Here is a 23,344-nt window from a genome sequence, read left to right as displayed (position 1 = left end):
GCCAAGGCTAAGTGAAAGTTTTTGGCCATGTGTTTTCATGGCATGTTAGGTCTGCCTTTACTGCCTTTTAACAAGTCCTATGTAAATTAGTAGAATACCTGATCTTAGTTACAAAAATATTTGAAGAAAGAAGTAGGAAACATTTGTTGACACAACATAGGATAAACACAAATAGGGGAAAATTTCATAACAAAACTGTGTGTGCCAAATAATTAAAATTCAGCATTATGCCAGACAACTGGTGCCTGACGCTCGTTTTCAACTGGACCTAAGAGAAGTTTTTGGAGTCCTAAGATACTTACGCGGCACCATTGATGAAGCGGAACAGCATGAAGAGCTCGTAGTTCTGACTGAAGGAGGAGGCGACGATGGCGAGCGCGTTCACGACGGAGATCGCGATCAGGACGCGCTTGCGACCCAGCGAGTCCGCGACCGACCCCCATGCGTACGCTCCCACCATCATCCCGATGAAGATTATACTGTTTAGCCATCCCTGGAAACAAATGAAACTGTTTAATATTTGGGCTATGGAGTTTGTTGTAATCAAGTCTGAAAAGTCACACTAGTAGCACGGATTGAAAAGTGGGATAAGTATTTACCATGGAGCAAAACGGACAAGAAACTCTGGTAGTTAGCATGGCGCAGTGCCCCTAATGATAAAAATAATGGATCCTGTGGTTTTGGGTCACATTGGTTTGTTATGCAATGGTCAAAATACTTAAGACTTAGTTACGTAAATAGCTATAATAAACATTTAATCAATGTCTATGCCAGCAAAAAATGTTTGCAAATAATTTGCACAGTGCGAAATATTACAACTCAAGTACTTCTAGCTGACATCAGAATTATTCCTTGGCTCAAACACTTACTTAGAAGTTTACAAAAACAACAAAATATTTGCCAATCAATTTACTTTTGCTCAATTCCGATTCTCGGCAATGTTTTTCATATTATTTACGCAACCTTCGATTTAAGAAGTGATGCATGGTGATATTAATGTGGGATAATAATCTATGTACATCAGTGTGGACAGTGGGCATGCCCACAACCTTTGTTTATTTGTGGCTTCACACTTATCTCTTCTTTTATGTATTTACTCCCCCCATGCTTTTGAAAGAATAGATCCATCTATCAAATATGGAAAAATACGACAGGTTTTCCCTAGAAAAATATAAGACTGCAATGCTAATGGATTTGTACTACTTTATTAATTAAAATTCACAACTGCTAAACACATGTGTTTGCTCATTGAACTGGGGTAACACGTGAAAAGATATATGTGTCAACCGGGACATATGAATGAGTAGGAGACTTCAGACTCGTGATAAACGGTGGTTACTGGTCAAATCGAGACCAACGCAGTTCAGTTCCTACGGGAGAGGAACCCCAGCACAATTGTAGAGGGGACAAAATATATTACAATCGGACGTCAACAAGAACATTGTCTCTTGTTATTCACAGAAGGACCATTTCAGCATAACCAAACGTCAGCCATCTATTTACCGTATCTGTGGCCGTCAAAATTCAACTACGTCTATAGCTTGTATACCAGAGTTCTATTTTTGAATGCTAATTTATTTTGACTGTGCGCTAATAGATTTTTTAAATATATCCGTGGCATTGACTTATCTATACTTGAATGTATCTATGACCATTTAAATGGATTGCTATTCATCAATTATACAACTATTTCAAAAGAAAAAGCGATTCAATAACAAAAGCGGAAATAATGGGAAGTAATTAATAAACTAAATATGCTCATACGAAAAAAATGTTGCTCCTTTGTGAACATCGAAAACAGCGGTGAATATCACTGGGTTAAGGAGGTCAGATAGGCAGTCGCTTCATAAAAATCCTAGTAGGTATTCAGGTGATCCGGTTAGACTGGAAGCCGACCCCAAGAGCTTTGAAAAGGCAAATACTTATGATAAACCAGTTCCATTAAAATTGGTGTAAAGATGACTTACTTTAGTCTGCGTGGTGAGGTCTAGGTCGCACTGTGCCGAAGGGAGGATGAAGGACATGGAGATGACGTCCATCTCCTCGGAGGTGCTGACCAGGCCGCACACCGCCAGCAGGAGGTAGTGGAACCGTCCATATCCTGAACAGACACAAACAAATACAATTTGCAACTTCCTAGGGCTGAGAACTACCGGATTACAACGACTAATTGTTCCGAGATTCCAATACATCGATTGTGTCCGATTTCAAAACAATGAATCGAATAGGTAGACAAATTCAATGATTTGATGACTCAAACTTAGTTACTGTTATGTGGTTTTGTTTCATAATAATATTAAAACCTTTAATGAAGCATTTAATCAAATTCTCGAAAAAATATGTTCCGTTAAGTAGGTACCATACTACGTAAATAAAGTTCTTAATTACTACGACTCATCCTGTTGTTTACAACCAAGGAAGTGATAAAAACAAAAAGACAGTTTAAAAACAAGCCCGAGCTCGTGTAAGGGTTCATATTTCAATCAGGGAGCCTGATTGTACGACATGGTTCCTGGTAAATGGTGGCGTGTTTACACCTCCGCAGCGGAATGCAACTTGATCGCGACTCATTCATAAAACTTCGTTCAAGTTACTTTATTTTTGACGAACGCAGCCATATTATATTTCGTTATTGTTTTTATTACGTAATTGTATGTCAACAATGCACTGTAATTGCTTATTAGAATTTAACTTTTGTAGGTCGAGGGATCGATTTACAAAACATTGAGTGGCATCCTTTTCATTTGAGACGATATTTGATACGATTGAGCATTGTTCCTTTACTTTGTATTTATGTTTACATAGGGAATTAAGTAATTGCGCGGTAATTGCTACTTATTCAGCGAAATGATCAGTCATATTTTATACAGAAATGTTTACTGGTCATCAATGTTGTTCATTATAATATTTTTCGACTTATTATTTACTTGGATGAAGGTGTCCCTTAATATTTAAGTAAACAAATTCATGTATTGTTTTTTTTATGGGTATATCAGACTTACTTAGAATTAACTCACTTATACTTATTGATCAACATGCAAGTAGGTACTATTTCAAACATAAATACTTGCATATTTATGTTTGAAATAGTACAAAAATAATTCTACAATTTTGATGTAACTTACGAATCTTTTAAATGGTCAAAAATTCTATTAATTACTATTTCGTGATGATCATGAACTTTTCTGATGAATACATAAACTAACATAAATAGCATTTAGGTAATCTAACGATTTTTACTTTCGAAATACCCAAGGCAACCTGCATATTTATTTTATTTTAGAAGATATTTTTATGCAACTTAGATAATATTCGTTTTCTTTATTAATAACTGCTCCCCGCGGTTCTAACCGCAAGCCGACGGAACTACTTTTTGCATCTGGATAAAAACTATGAATCAATGTCCTTTCTCAGCCTTTTTAAGGCCCCAGTACACGTTGGCCCAAGTGCGGCCAAAACACGCCATCACCAATGTGTACACGGGGTATTGGTGCAGGTTGGCGGACATTTGTCAAGGTTGGCGCGCATTCGGCGAGTTGTCGGTTTTTTGGGCACACATCAAAGGAATCTTGGCCCAGCTTGGCGTGTGGTGTTTACACATTCGGCCAATGTTGAGTTCGTCACCGACCGCTGAGGATAAAATACACTTTTGGGTTGCGTGTAAAAATAAATATAGTAGTAAATATAGCAGTGTAGTATAATATAAATATATATAGTAGTGTAGTATAATAAAAATATGTATAGTAGTGTACAAATAAATAGCCGAAGCCTTGATTACTTCGACGTCCATCGCAAGTGGCTTGCCAGGCAGCAATGAGCCATGCGCCAATGTGTAAACACCATTTGATTGTGGCCTACATTTGTGCTTTGCACAGCTTGGCCCAACACAGGCCAACGTGTACTGGGGCCTTTAGATTATCTAAGTAGCTTATTAAATCGTCCAAGTAGTTTTGCGGGAAAGCGTGATAGCCAACCAGAGGAGACTTGTTTTTGACGAGATTTATTTAAATCATAAATAATAACTTACCGGTTAATTCGATAGCCCGTTCGAAGTCAGCCTTCTCCGAGTTGGAGCCTTTCTCGGGGTCGAGCTTGACTGCTGTCTTCAGTGACGGTACGACGCCTGTACACAAACAAACAGTTTAAACTAAGTAAGCATTAAATATTTATGTCATATAGCTACTTGAGATTTACCTAATCAGTAGTACTGCCATTGATGTAATTATGAGAAGCGCGTTTATTTCAACAACTCGCTAAAAGTCACTACCATACGTTTTTATCCTACTCTTGTGCTTCCATAACACAGAGGAGAATATTATCTACAAACTAGTGCCTTATAACTTTTATTGTATAGTATACAATAATGTGTTAATTACTCTATTAGAGATGCCATTTGTTTTCGATAAAGATTTGGTCCTCTGTCAACATGATACATTTTTAGTCGTTATGGAAAAGTCTAAGATTTGTTGTTTACATAATTGGGGATTTTTTTCTACCCAAATGGACATACTTTTTCTTTAAAAAATTAAAATAGTAATGCATCAAATCACGTGAAACAATATCTTATCCAAAAGAGGTATTAGTGAGGGAACAAAGACTTACTTCTTTAATCATATGTATCTGAACAGGTTCATGTAGATAATTGTTGCGTGCATTTAAATAAAACGCGAATAATTACATTAATTAAAACTGCATGTGGTCTGATATCACAATTCATATCAACAATTCGAGAACCCTATCATTAGGTAGGTACCTATAGTTACGAAATAGTTCAAGATTTGCCGTTTTCCCGCGGTTTCGCCCACGTCCCGTGGGAACTGCTGCCCATACCGGGATAGTTTCGAAACCATTAGGGTACAAATAGTTGTAGTAAACTAATCAAATGATTTGTTATAGTTAAAATAAATTGTCTTACCAAGCTCGGCGGTTTTGGAACCTGGGCCGTTTAGTTGGAGGTCCCTTTTTACATCACAATCTGCAACAAACAGAGTTTACATTAGCTATGGAAATTAGAAAACCAAAGACAATAAAGAAAATATTTTTTTTAGGTTTTCATAAACTGCGGACATAAACAACAGAGATAGTATGCCCAAAAATATTTACTCGCGGTCTAATTGAGAGCCTCCTTCTTTTTGAAAACTCTTTTAAAAAGAGGCCAAAATAACTGAAGTTTACCGTAGTTTTTTTTTTTAAATCACATCCATATATTTTTCCATAAAGTTTTATTTAAAACAAGATGAAACGGTACTGCTGGTTGTTTAATAAAAATGTCTATAAATATTTTAAATGTCGATCTTGCATGCGCAATATCATATCGTCTTCTAAGTATAGGTAATAATATATATTTATAAGCTACTTCTGTATTACACGTGCTCTCATTTGTGATTGAAGTATATTATAAATAGTTATTACAGAAGATGCGATTGCAACATTACTAAAATCTATACAAGTATACTTTTCACTGAAAGTAACATTTTTTATTATTACGAGGTATTTAATTAGGCTGTATTTCGCACGCAGTGCTTATTTACACAAGGGTTTATTTTGTATAGAACCCATTGATGGTTACTTTGTCTCAAAGAACCTAATATGTGCAATATTGTACACAATTTTCTACGAATATTTGCGACAAGGTTGTCTAAAAATGTTGTGTGGTTGTGTATGAAATTTTATCTCTTTATGAAGTTAAGGAACGCCCTCTCTACCAATACTTGATGTTTATACACACTTATGCGTGACATATAGTTATTGGTAGGTGACCGGCACTCAACAAGGTCTCGCTAACAATATTTGGCGCAGCCGCCACACAATATGCCAGGACACAGTGTACAGACGGCATCATTTCAATAAGAACAGTTAGCTACGAAATATTCGTACACTTAGAACATGGAACCTTAAAATGTAACTGTTGATTAACACAGACAAGTTGGTCGTGGTGGCCTAGTGGGCAAAGAACCAACCTCTCGAGTATGAGGGCGCGGGTTCGATTCCAGGTCAGGCAAGTACCAATGCAACTTTTCTAAGTTTGTATGTACTTTCTAAAGTATATCTTAGTCACCAATGACTGTGTTTCGGATGGCACGTTAAACTGTAGGTCCCGGCTGTCATTGAACATCCTTGGCAGTCGTTACGGGTAGTCGGAAGCCAGTAAGTCTGACACCAGTCTAACCAAGGGGTATCAGGTTGCCCGGGTAACTGGGTTGAGGAGGTCAGATAGGCAGTCGCTTCTTGTAAAGCACTGGTACTCAGCTGAATCCGGTTAGACTGGAAGCCGACCCCAACATAGTTTGGGAAAAAGGCTCGGAGGATGGAGGATGAAGTTACCTACTTACGAAAAGGTTTATCACCGCTGTTATTCAATTACGCAGTCTGTTTGTAAAGGAATTGACATTTATTCAATTCTATTCCTATTGGCTATGCGTATCATCAAGTCTTAAATACAAACGCCATAGTCTATTGTTACAATTTAAATATTCTGTCACTACCACCAAGTTTGTCGACTGTACCCACTATGACATGATTGGAATACTTTTTTATTAACATTCTAGCGTTAAACAGCTTGTCAGTACTTCATTGTTGCCTTGAGATGTGCATAATCCCGTGTGAGGTCACAAAATGTACAGGTGGCATGATTTCAATCAGTCCACTTTGTGCACTTGTATATAAATAATACTGGAACATTCCTATTTGTGAGTCACAGTAAGACAAGATGGTAACCAGGTATTTGAGCTTTGTGTGGTGTAATGTTTCACTAATTTGAGGTGTAATGTTTCATATAACCCGATTTCCAGTTGATCTTGAAAGAACAATGAGAAAATTCGATGAAATAAATCCATAACGATATCTCCGTTCCGCTTGAAAACTCGGAATGCATAAAATATTGGAATTTAATTGTAGGTAATATATAATCCCATTAGTCATTAGACAAAATAAATACCGTCTGAGCTGAGATTTTCGAGAATTTCTCGCAATAATTGTACACAGGAAGGTTTAAGGTATTTGTACTACCTACATTACGTTTTTATTGGTTCCAGTTAAGTACCTGGTTCAAGAATAATAGACTAATCTTTGCCTGAAAATGAAAACTTTACTGTTCTTAATACCAGGACTATCCGAATTTGGTACCAACCATAACATGTTTATTATTTTTAATAGATGTAGGTGTAATTGGAATAACAGGAAATACGATCTTATTGTACATATTATGTATGCATACACCTAAGATTATTTTAATGTGCGCTCTTTGACCTATTCAGTTCAAATTCGGGATCAATCGACCCGGGTATTTTACTTGTCGCTTAAATCATGATGTCGTTTACGTTATGTTTGAACCATATTTTTTTTATTTGGTTTTGTTTATTCATTCATTTCACACAAGATTTTATATATAAGTATATTCTTCTTAAGTAGAGTTGGACTTACTGTGAGATTTCTTGGGCCCGGGGTCAGTTTCTACCATCCTATGCGGGCGGGTGTCTTGGTATGTCGGCGGTTGCGCGGACGAGTCGAGTCTTACTGGGTTGTGGGTTGCTTACAACGGCGCACGGCTCGTCTGAAACAATCACAAACTTACATAAATACACCAATATTAATAGGTATTATAGAAACTGAGGAATTTTGGTGAAAGACATATTAGGAACAATACATGTGATTTGAAAATTTCTTTAGGTTTCATCATCATCATCATCAGCCTATAGCAGTCCACTGCTGGACATAGGCCTCTCCAAGTGCACGTGCTCTTTAGGTTTACATAACTCTTATTTGAGAGGATCGCCATCTTTTTATCCTTGTTAGGGTATAATGGGACATTATTCAAAACTGGTATACCGCAGGGAAAAACTAGTAAGTGCCTACTTAAAAAGATTTTAAAAGTAGACCAGTAAACTCTTCCTTCACGTTAGCATAATGCGATTACTATTTCCGACACCACAATGACATAACACGAGGTCGCTTATATGTAGCATTGTTATAATGATTTATAGACAAACTTGCCAATTGGACACAATGTAAGTAAAGTATATCAAATGATATCGTACGTTTATGTCATGTGCTTTATGGAAAATATGAGGTAAATCATGAAATATATTAGCTTTAGGTGTCATATAAAAATTACATCAGGTATTATATTAAAATTAATCTATAGTCTGTTTTTTAATCTCGTAGACTAAATTGACACTTGCAAAATGTCAAACTTTCTAATAATTTTGCTAGCTCTGTGGTGCAGTGTTGTACTTACGATACCGGTTCGTTGAATCGTAACTTTTTACAATAAGTCATCCTGAAATAATGGGCTAATCCTTGATGATTACGCATGGCTTTGCGTGGTCAGATATCGCTGGCAGTTTGTAGCACGTCGTACAGCCATGTGTACGTACGTGAATTTTAAATATAAAACTTTGAATGAATATTAAATTCGTCTATTATAGATAAAAAGTTACGATTCAACGAACCGGTATCGTAAGTACAACACTGCACCACAGAGCTAGCAAAATTATTAGAAAGTTTGACATTTTGCAAGTGTCAATTTAGTCTACGAGATTAAAAAACAGACTATAATTAAAAATTATAAAAAGGTTGTAAAGTTTAACATAAGTTAACTAGCAACTCCATAGTCGACAAAAGTAATATATCTGGCTGAAAATTAACAGTTCAGTAGTTCCAAATTCAAAAAGTGACACGCCTAGCCCTAGTTTAGGATACCGTGACAATTTAAAAGTTACAAGGTCCTATTTCCTAATCCACATACATAGTGTGTCAACGAAAACACATTTATTACTACAAGTAAACGGCCTTGATGTAACTATAGTAGTATAGACAAAATATAGAGCTATGCGTAGAAATACTTATTCTTTAGAGATTTGAAATTGGTATTTTGAAATCGCCTGCATTCAACAGAGAGTAAAGCGAGATCAAAAAATTGGTCTTTAGATACGGTGTCGCATGGAAATTATTCCTTATGTCTTTATGACTAACCCCCACACTCAGAGACATTTAATGGTTGAAGGATTGTCAAAGAAATCCTTCACTAAGGAAAGACTTATGTACCTAACCATTAAATGTCTCTGAGTGCGTAGGTAAGTATGCCAATTTTATGTTTATATTATAGAAAAAATATCATACAATGTGTAATCGAAACGCGGACTGAAAAGTAAACTATAAAATATGTGAAACAACGTATCGTTACTTGAAATAGGGTGTGACTCAATGTCCCTGGTTTAATTTTACGGTTCATACATCAAACTGTAACAAGTTAGTGAACGGATTCTTTCAGATTGTCTTTTCATATTTACTAAAATACATTTCCATTCTAATATTTTTTTGGTTTTTATTAATTTTGGTTTGTTTATACTTAGGCTTCGAAACTACTAAACCGATTTGAAAAATTAATAATAATATAAAGAAAGTTAATATAGGAATAGGTGTAGTATAACGTAAGCTATATTTGATCCGGGTACTGAAAGTAGGAAAAACCGCGGAAAACAGACGGCTGACTATTTTTCCTAACATATGTCGGTTTTGTATTGTGTGCAAAAACTTTGCAAACGCCCGTCCGTTCGACCTGTGCGAAATAGTTCTAAATTGGGAACATCAATCGTGTTTTATAGCCTTAACATTGAAATTATGATGTGAAGCGTCAGTGTCGATCGTAAAAGTAATGGAGATTTTTGAGCTCTATGTACATCGTACTTTTCCAGACACCCCTTGTAAATAAATCTAAAGTAAATGCATTTAAACGCCATGTTTATATTTGAAACAAAAAATGCGCAGTGAATCTATTCCTATGACTTGGTTTTAAAGTTTGTTTGTTTATATTCGTTTTATAAGTTATTTTATGATGTTTTGCGTCGGAGATTTAATTATATACTCTACCTAGAGTTATTATGTCAGAGTATTATATAATTTCTTTTAATGGTTTTCATAAAAGTGAAAATTAGTAAACGGCTATTTTCTAGATGGTATCTCGAGTATATATAGGTAGGTACATTTGATTAATACATACATACATCTTTTTTATCATATTGACTGTTTTGGGTCATGAAAACAAGTTTATATTTAATTGGCCCGAGAGTCGTCAAATCATCAATTGAAATTAATTGATCGAGATATTACTTAGCAGGTACCTATCTTTTTAATGCGTGTCAGGAGTGAAAAATGTCGCTTAGCTGCATATGTGAAAAAGAGCTAATTGGTATAAAATATGTGTACGAAAATTTCCATAAAATACTCTTAACTTGAAAAGAGCAATGACTTGCCATTACCAGTACAAATAAAATCACAAAAAAAAAATACAAAGCATCGGTTTGAATTAAAACGTAGCAAGCGACAATGGCGCGAAAACTCACCAAAACCAAATTGGACAATGATTTAGCGTGATATAATAATAGGTTTGTACATAAACCTATTTGTTGCGTACATACTGCGTGTGGCATACGTCATGTTACATAAAACTAAGATGGTGGCAGTTTTGATGAGCCGCGCATGACAAAAGGCGGGAAGCAGCCGTCAACACCGTCGGACACACTACACGCTGACTCCAATGCTGTTTGTACCATTATTTTACTGACCTTTCATTGCCATTATACTCATTTCTTATAGTAAAATTATTATAATTAATCCATCAACCTTCCATGAAGATCAAAAGGCTTACAGAAAAACTGCAGACGAATGATGATTTCAGAAAAAAATTTGTTTAGCCTCTATTGTTTTTGCCACAAAAAACTATAATAAACCTTATTTACCTTTAGCAATGAAAACTTGTAAAAAGAGTTTTTGTAGAAATGAGGCTCAGTGAAACCAAATATTCGTTGTCGTTCCAAACAGGTTTTGGACCTCCACTATCAATTGTTTAAAAAAAACTCGAATAAAGTAAGTTAACTCCTTTCAACATTTAAAGTGTACGTAATTGTTTAATTAGCATAGTGTAGCCTGGTAGTTGATTGTCTGGTAATGTGTTACAAAAGACTGGCTTCTACCAGGTAGGAACAGTCCTTGGCATTGCATGCATCATGCGATTATGCAGTTAGGAATTCTGAACACACAACGATGTATATCAATTTCAGATGTGTCTAGTAAAAACTGCAATCGACCTTCTGACTCGAACAATTAATTAGATACGTTTGCATCAAATAAATGAAGAATGACTCTACTTGAACCTGGTTTTATCTTGTTTACCCTAAAATGTTTAAGAATAAAACAAATTTACCTCTATGTAAAAGCAATTAAAAACCAATTGCATTGCAATGTACCTATTTATATTTACAAGTTCAGTACAAATAGTGTCTTCGTATAGAGACTGCTAAGTAAAAAATGGTATTTTCTGACGGATGTTTTGTAGATGTTGGTAAAATCGACACCTACGGTTTTTTACATTATCGTAATAAAACAGTAATTGTAGTCAAACGAGTGCTTAAACAATTCTGGGAATTAAGCGGTAATAATATTACTTACCGCGTATAAAATGCCACTGGCAAAAGTGATTAATGGAGAGCTTATTATTTTTTTATTGCAGCTACTGAGAAAATGGCCCATCTATCTAATCAAACAGTCCTTAGTAATTTTACATACCTATATATGATCTATTATAAATAATGGTGCTATGATTGACATGTTGTGCAGGTACGATCTTTAGGTTATGGCAGACATACAGGAAAATTTATCACGAAAAGTGATCACAACTTTATACACTTATAACAATTTTAATTGTCATCGCATCAATAAGTAATTCAACTTATATGACAGATATTCTGAGAAGAGTAAAACGATCTGAAGGTTAAAAGGTTACGATGCATTTGGCAGCCATTGAGCGAGAATTTGAAAAGTTTATTCTATTGAATAGTTGCATTGAACCGCTGGTTCATTGTGTGCGTTCTAGTTTCATGATACGATCGTATTTACTTATTTGTGGGCTGGCCGAATGGACGGCTGTAGCGTCACTCATGCAGCTAATGTTATGCAAAAGTAAACAATAAGTCACTACATAGACATTTCGGCAATTTTCAACAGTAAAAATTACGAAAAATAGAAAATGTATAACAGGACCAAAAATTCTGGTCCTAATATCGCGAGAAGATATCAAAAAAGTTACTAAAACTCATAGATAATATGAAGAACTTGACAATTCAACTAAGGAAAACATAACTTAAAAACTGTATGAATTATGGAATATTTATGATGAATGAACTGGTAATCTTGAAGTGATTGGACATGTGACACAAGGCTGTGAGATACAAGCAGACGATGTGATTTATCCGCTAATGAGCCATGGCCATGGTAAAATATTTATTTTAAAGTATATTTTTAAATATAATTAATCAGATCGGAACTGTTTTAAATAGATTTTTTACGTCATTTAACTACAAACGACGTAAACGGCATAATTTTAAAGTCACGTTTAAGATTTCATCATTCAAAATATATTAAATTCAACTTCAAATTATAATTTATCAATTAATCATGACCTAAAATATCTGGTTTAAATCAATGAGCTGGTTACCTACTTATTCGAATATTTAAAATTCTCAAATGACCTCTGTAATTTTAAACTAAACGAAACGAATATTATGAACTAAAATAAAAGTTAAACACAACATATTTTTGTAATTGTCAACAGATATACAAAGCCTTTAATTTTTATCCTTTCAATGATTATAAAGACCAAAATGAGCAAAATATTGCAAGCGACTACCAAGCAAGCGCAGCGTAACAGCAAATTCTAATACCAACAAGAACAGGTGTAACAGACTAGATATTTCATAACAACAGCTGCACGTGTATCCGTTGTGGCCAATGAATTACTAATTACAACTTTCGTGTGTAAAACTGCTAAAGGTAAGGAAGCTAAATCACGAGACGTTAAAAGCAACCAAAAGTATTTGATCCTTTAAAAGCAACCAAACAACGTGATCCGACTAATATTGTAACCGCCAAAGTTTGTATGTATGAATTTTTGTACCTCTTTCACGCAAAAAGTACACCATGGATTTTGATAAAACTTGGCAGTAATGTAGCTTAAATATCAAACTAATATATAAGCTACATTTTATCTATGTACGGGAAACAGTTTCTTCGGGATTTGGGTGAAACCACGGGTGTAAACAAGCAGTTCATAGTACCACAGATGGAAAGACCAGTTGCACTATTTAACTTACACTCATACGATACTTGAACCATTTTCGGTTGTCAAATCAACCGATTCAACCAATCAGTGACCAGTACACCGCTGGTTATTATTTGGTTAATGTTATAAATGGTGCGATTCACCCTAAGTTTAAGTTTCTTTTACACTAGCTGTCAAGTTACGCTGGTCAGTCTAGATGTCGTGCTCACTAGTTCAGGGTTACTGTCACACGCGACATTGCGAACAGATTACAGGCTTGGCTTTATATTATGAGCTTTTTATTTTCTTTCTAAATTACCTTAATAGGTGGTTCGCGAAATTTTATGATGTCAAGTTCAAATATTATTATTTCAAGTTGAAAGAGAGTTTTCACAGATTTTCTTGCCTTGAAAAGTTTTGCCCGCGTCCCGCGAGACTACTGCCTGTACCGGAATAAAATATAGCCTATGGTACTTGGGAAGAGTGTAGCTTTCCAACAGTGAAAGAAATTTTCAGTTCGGTTCAGTAGTATCGGAGCCTTTAAGGTACAAACAAACAAAAAAATATTCCTCTTTATTACATTAGAATAGATAACTCTTTTAATTCTTGTTTATCAGTTTAATACCTTCTCATAATCACTTTATTTACACAGACAGAATACAACATAATAACTAATAAGTGACTACTACATAGATCTTCCGAAAGCAAAAACTACTGATGGCCGCAATAAAATCGATTAGTAGCACGTGTTTCATGTGTTTGTATATTTTATAATAACTACTAATAACATACACAAGTATGACGTAATTAAGTTAATCACAATAAAAATTTGAATAATGGCTAAACCAGTTTAGATACAGTTCCATAATTGTGGTGTCTATGTGATTATATAATGCACGGTATATGCTATTTTGTAATGGCTTATTTGTTGGGTAAATACACATTTTTTCAGGAAAATTAAGTACTTATTCAACACTTAAAAATGGAAATCGTTTTTTTTCCTTATAATTTTCATATTGTCCAATCCAATCATGGTGGCAAATCATTTTGAATTTGTATATTTTTTTCGTTAAATTCGTTGATTAAATGTGATTCAGCAAAAAATGGGGATTTTTATATTAATGAAACCTACAAATTCACCTACAATTTGATTTAAAATGTTTCAGCACTATTTTAGTACACTAATCAGCAGCACTAATGGTAGTAAACCTAATACTTCTTTTTGATCACTCCTGAATATATGATAATCGTCTTAGTTAATTTTAAACACTTCTACCATAGGTATAAAGATTATAAATCATATACACAATGGTAAGCAATCGCATACTTTTTATATACGTAATTAACTTAACATGATGTTAGTATCTACTTGCAGGATAACCTCGGAAAACAAACGACCGATCAAGATAACTTATTCCGCATTTACAGGCAGGTAAATGATACGATTTATGTTTTTCTTACGGAATAAAGCAAAATTGAAAAGCTTCTGAATTCAGCTTTTTCGGAACTATATTAAAATTTACTTACATACCATGTAAGATATTATATGTAAAATTAAACGAAAGCTTTGATCCCGATCGCTGAGCACTAAAACAATAGCATTAAATATGAAAACAAAACATTGACTTTATGTTTTAAAAAATGAAAATATACACGATTAATGTTTAATACATTTTGTATATGAATCACAAATGTTCAAAGCGTTTATTTATCAAACTTCACGCATTGTATGACATTGTAGGCATATTAACTACCGTATTGTTTATTTGGCACACTACTTATTATGTGAAAATTAGGTCAAAATTAAAGTAGGCTTTCGATTAAATGGCTAATGATTGTGAAGTGCATAATGTTAATTTATGCAAAAAATATTTAAGTACCTACTTAAATAAGTTTTAAAGTGCAGTAGATGCTTTTACCGAAAATATCATCAAAATCGCTTGTAAGGACATTTCAATATTGACAGATAGAGTCAGCGAAATTATTATCATCTATAATGGTTGATCATGCCCGCACCCTAACCCATAAAAACTATAGAATTACACAATTACATTCAAAATATTTTAATTCTCCATTGTCAAAACCAAAAGTCGTGAATTAATTAAACAATCACACACCTGTGTTATAAAAAAAGTAAACAATTAAAATATACAGCAAGTAGACGACAAAAAAATAATTGAAGTGATATATAAAACGTATTTTAGAAAGCCGTTAAGCAGGTCTTTAGATGAATGAATAATAAAGCTACCTGCATGGCCTCTACAGCATGTATATGTGTTTTGTATAGTGCTATAATTACTGCAGTACTTCCTTCTCAGTAGGCGTAGGTCACTTGTCGACCTACGGGCCCTAAAGAGAGGTCACCGATTCTAGGTATGCCGAAAGTAATTTCAGAAAGTTGTTCCACAGATAAAATTAGGTTTGACGTAAGATGCAATGTAAACAAGATAAGGATGAAGAAGAATGTTTTCTAAGTATGTTTGTTTATGTAAAATATTTGATGTTTCGTTTAAAAGTAGAGGTGACCAAACGAGTGTCAGTGGGAGTTTTTATTAAGCTGTCGCTATGTATAACTATTTTTTAATGCAGTATTTTTAATAAGGTTCACCTACGAGTATATACAGATATTAAATAATATTAGACATATTATTACAGTTATCTAAAACAAAGTATCTTGTATCTAATTTTCGCCAGAATTCAGTCCAAATTAAACCACAATCAAAGGCATTTGTCATTTTCCGCGCGAAATCATAACGTTTAACTTGCAGGGGTGGCAAACCACAAACACAACTTATTACATGAAATGAGGTTCGGAGGCTGGGCAATAACTTGTGTACGCTCTTTTTAGAAATGTGCTATATGTACCTAAATACTGCTTAAAAACGTTCCTCCGTTCATAACAAACAGCACCGTGTAATCTATACCTACATTTCTAGTTAGACACGCTTACGACGACCCGTAAAGCATCGAAAGGGATCTTTCGCAGATAGACTTTACTCATACGGTAGATTATGGAATATTTTGCCCAATTTGATTTTCAGTTAGTTTTCCTGCTTTTGCCAACTATTGTCACAACATAGTACATTGTACACACAATTGTTGTTATGGAAATAATTGCTGAGGAACCGCGACGTGACTCTATGCTCTATGTGGAATCGATTTACTTAGTTTTTACAGTATTTCAAACAATGGATATTGAACGACTTGTTTTATTTTTAGAAAAATATTTTAAAGGTGTTTTCTTTTACTGTTTTGCATTCCTACATGCTAAATGTATTAAGTGGTACACATGTTTTGTTGATTACTACAACGAGTAGGTAAGCTATAGTACCTGACTAGTACCTACCTACTGTAATTGATGTGACGTATTTTTATACATATTGGTCTTGATATGATTTATATATCTAAAAACAGGTATTTTATAGCAAACGGTTGCAGTCTATAAGTACGTAATTGTTGCGGTTATTTGAATTAAATATTGTGCGCGTACGACTGTTGGAAAATTCGAATCCATCCAATCGTTGGCATACGTAATTCGTAATGCCATTCGTTTCCTACTGTCTGCGAGCATGTCCACTGAACCATTCAGTTTTAATTTTTCAGGTATAGCTAGGTAGAGTATGAATGTAAAATATTCAAACAAAAAAATAACTAGTTCTCTTACCAAAACAGAGATGCACAGTCAAAATGAAATACGATTATCAGTCAAAAGTTCCAAATATGAGCATTGTTTCGTGAAGTGGCCGAGAGAAATGCTGAATGTCACAAGAAGTGATGAAAACTCGCGTCAAATAACACTTTCGTAAAACATTTCACGACACTTCCGATGTTGAACGTCCGCATAGAGGGGTATGTGATCCCGGGGCTCGCGAGTGGAGGCTGCGCGCACTGTTTGTTGTGGTCGAGTGGCGAGCGCTGGCGGGCGAGTGGGCGAGCGAGCGAGGCGTGTGCTCGGGCAGAGACGTCGCGGGTTTCTGAAGTTTGGAGTCTCGCGACCACACTTTTGCACCTCCTGCCGACCACCGCCCCACTCTCATATTGTTTGTGATAATTAACTTATTTTAAGGTTGCAATGGTTTTAGTTCCGCGAGCCATTAAATGATTATTGGTGAATCGCAAATAGGAAAAACGTTTAGATTCAAGGTGTCATCTTTGCATCACTCGTCTTCAGGAAATAGATTGACTCCGATTATTTATTATTTCTCAATTTTTAATCAGATACCAGCTGAGTGAGGTTCAATATTGCGTCTTAAAATCTATTTTACATACCTTTAAATATTTCATGGTCAAAAAATATAACTTATTTTTTAGAATTAATTCCACTGACGGAAATCAAATCAAAAATATAATAAATACCTACCATGAGTTATCGCTGCCTACGCTACAATAAAATTGTATTAACTAAATAACAAACTCATAAATACAAATATTGACGACGATTAATTATCTCATTAGTCAATAGTCACTTATTACCTTTGTAGAATATGAAATAGTAACCTATGTAATATGTATCTATTAGTTACTTTATTAGCACGCAATAGATTAAATAAAATATATAAATCAAAACGGAATACAAATATTATTATTATTTAAAATTGTATCCACTACAATTCTCATAACGAATAAATTAAAATAATTATAAGAATTCGATTAGGAAGTAAAATTATTTTTTATAAATAGGTATTAAATATTTCATGGGTGACCTCAATCCTATGGTTTCTGAAAAACAAAACTATTTTCCTGAAAACTAATACGGGGCATCAAAAAATTGCTCCTCATCGCTGTCACTGGGTAATGTACCCAAAAGACTGGCAGCATTGCCATTTGTATATATATATATAAGTTTATTTTATTTTCAATTAATGTAAATATTTTGTGAATAAATTACTTTTCCTGATAATATATAAGGACGAAAAGATTTTCATAAAGCTCTTCACTTACTAAGCTTCACATAGAAAATACAATTCAAAACAATGTTGAAATCCTATAAAATAAAACCGGCCAAGTGCGAGTCGGACTCGCGCACCGAGGGTTCCGTACAAATCCTGTATAGACAAAAAGTGAGTCTCGTGCCAACCGTTCAGTTTAGAACAATCATAAACTCTTTTGCAAAAAAAACGGGCACCTATGTGAAATCTATCATCATCAATCATTAAAACCCTTTGAAATACACGTAAAGTCCTTAAAACTAAGATTTCGCATAGGTGCCCGTTTTTTTTGCAAAAGAGTGTAGTTATGGTAATTTCGTGAGAGTCAAAATAGTTAATATTTTTTATTTTATAATATAACTAAAATAGTAGGCCAGTACCTTGTAAAAGTTATTTTATTAAAGTTATTTATATACAACACTAGCCGTTTTCCCGCGTCCCGTGGTAACTACTGCCCGTACCGGGATAAAATATAGCCTATGTTACTCGTGGATAATGTAGCTTTCGAATGGTGAAAGAATTTTTAAAAACTGTCCAGTAGTTTTTGAGCCTATTCATTACAACCAAACAAACAAACAAACATTGATGATGAGATGATGAGTGATGAGAATTTACTACTAACTTGGGTTAAAGCAGCCATTGCAGGAAGGGGATCTTTTATTTTTGAGGGATTAATCACCTAACGAGCCCCAGTTTCATGTTTTTTTCGAAACTGCCTGAGGACTTGTAACTGTCGAATTGTAACAACGACTGCTAGAGAGTAGGATTCGGGGCTGCTGGCTTTACGTTTCTAGAGCCTTGACAAAAGTGTAATTCTGTCCCTTTCTTTGTTTTATAAAGTCGGCTTTATTTTATTTTGTAGCATTTTACAAACAAATTCAACTTCAAACATATAAAAAAGCAACAAGAAAACAAAAGCAAGAAAGAAATTGAAAAGATGTTAGGTGCATCGATCTAGAAGTCGGTGTCTAGAGGATGCATCTATATTTATGTAATCACCGAGATCTAGACCGATGCGTATAAACAGTTTTCTTGTTGTTTTTGGAAGTTGTTTTTTTTTTTGTAAAAAGTTTTTATTTTTAACTTTTGTGAAAAGTTTTCGTCAATACGAATAATTCAAGCCCAAACACGACGTAACTAAAACATGCCGTTGAGGAGTACTCTCGACTTTCTCACGTCTCCATCATCAGGTAAGCTCTAAACCTTCACTGTTTGATAGTATCACCAGACATACATCTGAGAATCAAGTTTTAATCCTATGCATGCCTACAATTTCTGATAGTTGCCCTCGATTTCTCAGGATTTCCATCATCAGATCCTGACCTGATGACAATGGAAATAAACTTCGCGTCTTTCACTACAAAGAAATGATTTCTCAAATCCGTCAACTTGGTCGTTTAAATTCTCTATTGAAATGAGGAAAATATTAGTTGTTTATACCTGATTTTTTAATATTTTATGAAACTTCAAATTTATCATTTTCGCAATTTTTCCTTTATCTGCATGTCGATTCTATAAAATATCACAACTCACTTCGACATCACTCTCACTTCGACTTCGATCTAAAGGTAGAATTCCGTGGACGCGACAATAGTCAACCTATGAAAATGTATGGCACCGTTGTCGAGGCCCGTGACAGTCGCGCGCGGCCGACGAATTTCGTAAGCTGCTCGCGGCATTGTCAAAAATTTAATTCTGGTTTTACTAAAATTCTATAGATGTTATTAAGCGCTAGACCATGTTGAGAAGCGTACGGCCGCGAGCGGCTCACGAAATTCGTCGTCCGCGCGCGACTGTCGCAGCCCTCGGCAGCGGTGCCATACATTTTCATAGGTTGACTTTTGTCGCGCGCGGCTGCGACAATCGCGACCCACGGAATTCTACCTTAAAGTTTCGTGATTGACATTGTCAAACTACACTAGCGCTACACTATCGAGCGTGTTGACAAGTTGAACTAAATCAAAGTCGAGATTTTGACAGATCTGTCAAAATCTGTCTATCTATAGGGAGGTAGGGGAGAGATGGGCAGTTGGGAGACATGATCAAATCAGAATAAAGGGGTCCTTTTATTCTGATTTCTGATCATAGTTTTGTTTTTTTATTGGTAGTTTACGTTACCGACTGGTAACGGTGTTCATCCATAGACTATCTGTCATTTCTGTGAGTTGTCAAGAACAAACACTCGTAAAAGTACTTAAATATTTTGTTGCGGTTTCGGATCGTTATAAAGAGAAAACTAATGAAAGGTATGTGTATTTTCTATTATTAATTATTGATTGTCAAAATCTCCAGTTACAATTATAGTAAGTCGATGCAATCCACACCTATCATACCTTTAGAAGAGAGTACTACAGCAATAGTTAATGGGCCCCACGTTTTATTTTAGTCTAATATGACCGGGACCACCTACGTAGGTTGACAGGTAAGTAACTATTTTTATTTTCTAGTTTTCAGTGCACATAAGATAAAACCGTTTAACTTAAAAGTTTTTACCGATTTTTTTCATAAACTAAGTCAAAGTGTCCAATGCTCCCTATGGTAGGGAGGCTTGGACATACCATGTAATGTATAATTTGTAAATTTTGCTCTTCTTCGTCAGTGAAAATTTGTGAGGTTATAAATCTGCGCGAAAAATCCTTTATAGAATCTTGTTTCAGGTACCGTTGCCAACTTGATCTAGAGACTATTATATTTAAAATAGTGTTTAAATAAAGTTCTAAGTGTTTTAAAGTGATTAAGTGCCTACCTTTAACGATGGCTAGAATGTTTTTGCTTAAATCTTTATTAGAAGAAGCTCATGCTTTAGATAATTTAGAAAAGCGTCAACAATCTGCTAGAATTCGTAGTTTATCTTTATTAACTCGCGATGATGACTATGTGAGCATATATAGATTGTCAAAGGAGCTAATTGACCAACTGGAGTCTGATTTACTGCCCCTGATAAAGCCCACAAAACGTCGAGGCAAAGGACTTACAACTCGTGTAAAAGTAAGTATTGACACAGTTTATAGTTGAAAAATTGTAATCAAGCACACAATACTCGTAATAAGAAAAACACTTAGTTCTTAATAAGGAGTATTCCCTTTATGTGGTTTCCCCGCCAGCTGATATGTTTTCAAAAGACTCTGTACTTCAGTTATAATATTGGTATTCTCTTAAGCATGAAAATAACCAAATTGGTCTCAATTTTGTTTTCACTAAATCCAGATAAAGTAGGTATTACATTTTTTATTGATTTATTGTTTCACAGATACTATGTACTTTATCATTCTTGGCTAGTGGCGATTACCAGAAGGTTATTAAAGAGGGCATCAGAACTTATTTATCGCAACCGTCTGCATCTCGTTGCATAAATGAAGTAGTGGAAGCTCTGAACAATCCGGCCGTAGTAAAAAAATATATAAGGTTTCCTCAAAATCAGCAAGAAAGGCAAATTGGCGCTGTCAGTATTTTTTTTCGTAGGGTAAGCATAGATTATATTCACAGCACGAATTTAGAGATTTCTGTTTATTTTATACTTAAAAGCTGCCTCAAATTCCTTACAATAACAAATTATAACTAAAACATCATATTTAGCTAAAATTCTGTGTCAAAACTGATAAAATTAAAACTGATTAATCTCGGTTGACATTTTGTCGAGTGGGGAAGTCACTAGCACAGCATTGGTCGATGTCGAGCTCACTTCACTTCGCAAGTGATTAGGTGATGTTTACAGAATGCAAAATCAAGGTCGTTCTGAATCGAATGCGAAGTGAGAGTGAATAGCGAAGTGAAATGCGAGTTGTTGTTCGAATTTTATAGAATCGACGTGCAGGCAGGCCTTGGCCCTGTTGCGCCCGCTGGGTTGCTGACAGTATTCTACTTGTGTAGCCCTTTCATTTGATACCCATATTGAGGGGCTGTGCCATTTCGTGCCGGCGGCCATATTGGATTTAATTAAAGGTGTATACAAAATTTCAGACCAATCGGTTGACAGGAAGAGGGTGAAATTTGAATTACTAAATTTGATCCAAGAATAAATAATAAAACAAACGGGGTGAGCTAAATAAAACCGTTTAAATATCTCGTAATGTTGAAACTGGTTGTAATTTTTAGGAAAGCTCTTTCATTATATCTAGCCGAATATAAGAAATGGCAATAAAAGTTGATAATGATCTGTAAAATCTGATTTTTTATGCAATAAATTGTGAAAAAGTGCCCATCCCTCCCCTACCTCCCCTAAAGTATGAAATGACATTACGAATCGAAGTGAAATGCGAGTTGTTGATCGAGTTTTATAGAATCGCAGTACTGTACTTTATAACGTTGCTTCTTGCCGAATTTCAACTTTCTGAGTTCACGGGAAGTACCTTGTAGGTTTTGATTCCCTAGCGTGTGACGGAAATTCGTCTAAGGTGTCGGTATAACTGCTGTATCTTTTGATCGCGTTAACTTAGAAGTTTGATTTTTTCACTGCCTAAAGGGACAATAGGCCTAGGTATTTGGTATAAATTTCAATTTGATACCTTTATTCGTTCATGAGAAATAAGGTAGTAAGTTTCATTTTATTAAAATATATTTTTTTACATTATATAACTAAAAAAATGAGATTTTCGTAATTTTTCCTATATTTGCATTGTATGACAATGCTTCGTGCCAAATTTCAAGACTCTAAGTTTACGGGAAGTATCCTGTAGGTTTTGATTCCTTTGCGAGTGTCGAAAATTTGTTGAAAATATCGACATAATCGGATCTATCTTTTGATTGGCTTGGCTTAGAAGATTGATATGTTCACAGCATGAAGGGACAATAGACCTAAGTATTTCATGTGAATTTCAGCTTGATACGTCCACGCGTTCTTGAGATAAAGGGTCTTGACAGACAGACAGACAGACAGACAGACAGACAGACAGACAGACAGACAGACGGACAACAAAGTGATCCTATAAGGGTTCCGTTTTTTCCTTTTGAGGTACGGAACCCTAAAAATGTGATTTAATTCTAAATTAACTTTGTAACTGTTAATTAACAAATAGGTATATGACTTGTCACATACCTACTTTAACAGTCATTAAAAAAACAGATTAATATTTTTTATCAGATTGTCGCCTGGCGCTTACATTAAATCTAGTATTTACTAAGCTCTTGTCAGTGACATATTGGGGGCTAGATTTTATATGAATATTGCATATGTAATTATGCATAGCATCAAGAACAGCCGCAAGAGCAGCTTTGCAAATTTCAGTAAGACTTGACCTCTAAAGAGTGACCTGAAAATTAAGACGAGTATAATTATCTATACTAAGTAAGGAAACTTTTCGCAGGCTTTCTTTAAACCCGA

At 34.8% G+C, this 23,344-nt stretch overlaps 1 protein-coding gene across 3 annotated transcripts in view; it reads right to left on the bottom strand.

Moving 5' to 3' along the window:
* LOC110370333 (synaptic vesicle glycoprotein 2C) overlaps positions 1–23,344 on the bottom strand; it is a 41,689-nt gene that overhangs the window by 3,214 nt on the left and 15,131 nt on the right. For 2 of the 3 annotated variants that reach the window (XM_064038844.1, XM_064038842.1), the window contains exons 2-6: positions 7,423–7,552; positions 4,916–4,975; positions 4,028–4,123; positions 1,968–2,101; positions 303–493 (exon numbers count right to left, since the gene is read on the bottom strand). In XM_064038844.1, coding sequence (XP_063894914.1) covers positions 303–493; positions 1,968–2,101; positions 4,028–4,123; positions 4,916–4,975; positions 7,423–7,459 — 518 coding nt within the window. In that variant the 5' untranslated portion in view covers positions 7,460–7,552. Of the gene's footprint in view, positions 1–302; positions 494–1,967; positions 2,102–4,027; positions 4,124–4,915; positions 4,976–7,422; positions 7,553–16,760; positions 16,964–23,344 lie in introns of those variants that run through there. The other variant, XM_064038843.1, reaches the window with a different exon arrangement.

This window comes from Helicoverpa armigera, chromosome 17 (genome assembly GCF_030705265.1).
Source record: "Helicoverpa armigera isolate CAAS_96S chromosome 17, ASM3070526v1, whole genome shotgun sequence".
NCBI classification, from domain to species: Eukaryota; Metazoa; Arthropoda; class Insecta; order Lepidoptera; family Noctuidae; genus Helicoverpa; species Helicoverpa armigera.
This window is presented reverse-complemented; position numbering and strand designations above follow the sequence as displayed.